Source organism: Monopterus albus, unplaced genomic scaffold (genome assembly GCF_001952655.1).
Source record: "Monopterus albus unplaced genomic scaffold, M_albus_1.0 scaffold219.1, whole genome shotgun sequence".
NCBI lineage: Eukaryota > Metazoa > Chordata > Actinopteri > Synbranchiformes > Synbranchidae > Monopterus > Monopterus albus.
The window spans coordinates 76,787-81,014 of NW_018128099.1; the positions used below are offsets into that span (position 1 = coordinate 76,787).

General features: G+C 37.8%; 1 protein-coding gene across 1 annotated transcript in view; it reads right to left on the minus strand.

The window, feature by feature from the left end:
* Nucleotides 1–1,855, minus strand: part of stk17a (serine/threonine kinase 17a) — a 12,212-nt gene extending 10,357 nt beyond the window's left edge. Inside the window, 3 exon segments of the mRNA XM_020619420.1 lie at nt 1,441–1,491; nt 1,493–1,616; nt 1,777–1,855. Of these exon segments, the coding sequence (XP_020475076.1) occupies nt 1,441–1,491; nt 1,493–1,605 (164 nt within the window). The 5' untranslated portion in view covers nt 1,606–1,616; nt 1,777–1,855.
* Between the last annotated feature and the right edge of the window lie 2,373 nt (nt 1,856–4,228).

Below are 4,228 nucleotides of genomic sequence, written 5' to 3' on the forward strand. Positions count from 1 at the left end.
CCGTAGTCTTCCAGCTATGACTACCCTGTTCATCTCACTGATGATTTGACAATATGAAAACATTATGAGACTGGATTCGTCTTGTCACTGCTACAATAAGTAGCAAACTATGCAGCTGTTAATAGCAACAATAATGCACTTCTGAATGTCAAATATGATCTAAACTGGATTTAAAGTCTGGGAACACTGAATTAAATTTGAGATTATGCAAAAGAGTCTAGAAATGGCTGGTGATGAATAAAAGCAGATCTATATTATATATAAATATGTTTAAGTACTGAGAAGCAGAGAGAGTTATGAGTGTGCTTACAGTCCAGTAAGACAACATGTCCCACCTGGGTGAACATGAACCTGTGACATCTGATCTGCTGATTACAGTGCTGTTGACCAGAGTAGTGCAGGTGCATGTAACCCTTCATGTTGTCCTGTGGCAGCTAATCTAACTAATAATGTCACGCAAAGACACACACATACACACTTTGTTGTGGCCCTCTAACACACACATGCACTGCTAACATAGCTTTATTTAGCTTATCTCTGAAGTCCTTGGGTCAACACACAGCTAGTTTGTCAAACAGCTGACAGAGAGCCACTTCATGCTGACAATGTGGCTCAAGCCATGGTAAAAACTTAATGTAATCAAAAAGGGACTGGCCCTGTAACGCTGTCAGGGCCTGTATCAGCTCAGCCTATAGGATAGAGGGCATTTCATTTAATAATTAATCTTTAAGAAATCATGTCAAACATTAGTGGCTCTAAAGGGTACACACATGCCATCAAACAGTGGACTGGATTTACATTTCCAAGTGTCAAAGACAAACATACCGATGCTTGTTTTATAAACCTTTCAGTGTAGGTTGTATTTGACCACACTGACTAAAACAAACAAACAAACAAACAAAAATAGATAGCAAATAACAGTCCACAGTCCATAAGCACCCGAATCAGTAGAAACATGCAATACCCGGCTGATAATGATATTGCTTTAGAAGATATAAGAGGTGCATGAAGGTCATCAAGGTCATGGTGGCTCACTAGTCAGCCTAATGTGAAGGGCAGAAGCTGACTTAAGTGACAGAAAGTGGGTTTATGTCATCTGTTCAGCTCTAGAGGGGCCATATTCTTTTGTAGGCCTAGGTGAGCTGTTCCAGCCCAGTCAGGTGTGGATACAGCAGAGTGCAGAGTCCTGCTCCCTGCAGGGACCAACCTTCCTGCCAAGGACACTACATGAAATATTTCAGCTGCTTATTAATCTTATGATACTCACGTTGCTTAAAAGACATGTAATGCAGGGCAAAAACGTGCTGCACTTTACAGACACACACACCTATAAAAACTATATAAATATAAATCACAATTGCCATTTTTAAAAAAATCAGTGTTAGTGGGAAATTCTGCCTTTTCCCCGAGAACAGCTGGCTTTGGATAAGTTGCTCTTACCTTCCCAGCTCCCCGCCGGGGATGACGATGTAGTGGTCGGAGAAAGATTCGCCTGATGCGGGTCTGGATGGGGGACAACAAGCCGCGGCTCGGTCCAGCCGCCGGACCGCGCTGGGACCGGGATCTGCTGCTCGAGTCCCCGGAGCGCGAGCACTCGGGAATCATGACCGGTCGACCTGAAGTTTATATACAAACTTTTACAACTTTACAAACAGTAAACAGTGACGTTACAACACTAAACGATAAGTGAGGGAAACATTTCGCTGTTTGGCCGCCTGAGAGTCAGGAGCATCCCCATAGTTTAATCTGTCAAACAACTGACTGCTACTGCTCTACCTGCCCTGTCAAAGCTGTGCTGTCACTGTGGGAGGCTGTGTTGATGGACAGAGGAGCTGGCCAATAGGAGGCTACTTCCGCTGTGCTCACACTAAGAAAGGATAAAGCATCATTAGGCTCCAAAAATAAGGAGCCCAAAATATTCATTAGGCAACATAAATATCCAAATAATATTATTATTAATAATAATAATAATTAAAACAAATTATTATGAGGATAAAATAATATATCCTCATAATGATTTTAAAAAAAAAATTCATTTTAATTGCACATCTGTTCAAACTGTGCTCAAGAATTAATAACATTTAAAAGTTGAATAATTGAGATCCGAAATTAGCACAATCCTAATACTTAGGAATTTATACCAACTAATATAGTAGTAGTAGTAGTAGTAGTAGTACACTGTGCTGTTCAGTTTGCCCTATAGTGACGACCAGGTAACTTTACAAATGAATTAGGCCCTCATAACAATTCTGGGTGGAATCTGACACTACAAAATAAGGCTGTTCTCACTTTTTCCGATAGAGTAAATGAAATAAAGATGAATACATCCACACAGGAAAGCAATAAAATAAGCAATATGTAGAAAAAGAAGTCAAATCACCTTAAACAGATGTAAAACAACCTGAAAACAAAAAACGTGTGTAATACCACCCAATTATGTGCAGTAGTAGATTTTATGTCCTGGACCTATTTTTATTCCCAGTACACCCCATCTGGGGTCATGTTAACATGCAAATCAAAGCCAGCTGTACTTCATAGTTTATTCTTCAATGATAATATCTTAACATTTATTATTACAGTCAGTTATAACATTGCACTCATAATAACTGCTGGAAACACCTAACGTATCTCCCTGACAGCTGAACAGATGTCATCATCCTAGCATAGCAGCAGACACTATAAGAATTTTTTGACAAAAAACTGAAAGTAAGAAAAGTGGAGCATTAAAGAATGAACCTTGAGATTTTTGTCATATGTGTTTTCTCACTTCTGTCTGTTTAATACATCCACACAGTGGCAGTATCGTAAAAAAAGTGAGTTTTATTGAGATTGTGATATGATGGAGCAACAGCACAGCCTGAGTGTTTAGCGACCCATTCTTAGACAAAACAAAGCTGTACTTTTTAACATTATGTACATATGTGTATTACACACACACACACACACAACTAATAAGAAAACTATTAAAAGAAACTCATGCTTCAGTGTCAACTCCCAGCAAGGCTGCCACCATCGATCCTATCATTTAAAATTTCCTTTGATAAACTCTCTTTCTGAAAGTGAATATAATTAGATGAGCGTAGAACGACACGAATACTAAACAGTCGCCACAATTTGCCGCCACCTTACCTTTCTATCATGATTGTTTGCTTTTCTAAAAATTTATTTCAATATTTCTATGATAGCTTTTATCAGTGTACTTACATAATGTTATTAGCCATCATTTTTTCTAGAATAAATATGATCTACAGTGTATTTAGTCAACATATGAACCCAGTAAAAGCAAGACTTCTGTCTGCCATCTTTACATTTTCAACCAATTACATAAAAAAAATCTCATATTATTATGCATTTTTTCATAAATTTCTCAAAGCACAGATTATTTGCTGGATACATGCAGCTCTGGCATTTATCAAATAGTGAGACATAATGTGACATAAAAGAAAGACAAAAAAACCAGGACAGAACCTCAATTCTGAAACTGATGTTGTCACCAGAAACAATGGCGAACAGAAAAGGAGAAATACTATAAGAGTACTGTAAACAAAAACACACTGCGGTAGAACATCTCCAGCACTGAGTGACAAATAACCAGCTTGTTTATATAATAAAAAAGACACATATTGAAACACAAGGCTTCAAAAGTGAAGGCAATGTTTTTGACCGATTGTTATCACATCATCAAAAAACTTAAAACAAAGAAAACATCCAGGACTTCCTTTCACTTAGAATTACAATACAGTATAAATAACAATACAAAATAGTGTAGAAAAGAGGAAATGCAGCCTACAGTGGGTATGGAAAGTATTCAGACCCCCTTAAATTTTTCACTCTTTGTTAGACTTTTGCAGCCATATGCTAAAATCATTTAAGTTCATTTTTTTCCTCATTAATGTACACACAGCACCCCATATTGACAGAAAAACACAGAATTTGACATTTTTGCAGATTTATTAAAAAAGAAAAACTGAAATATCACATGGTCATAAGTATTCAGACCCTTTGCTCTGTGACACTCATATTTAACTTAGGTGCTGTCCATTTCTTCTGATCATCCCTCAGATGGTTCTACACCTTCATTTGAGTCTAGCTGTGTTTGATTAAACTGATTGGACATGATTAGGAAAGCCACACACCTGTCTATATAAGACCCTACAGCTCACAGTGCATGTCAGAGCAAATGAGAATCATGAGGTCAAAGGAACTGCCTGAAGAGCTCAGAGACAGA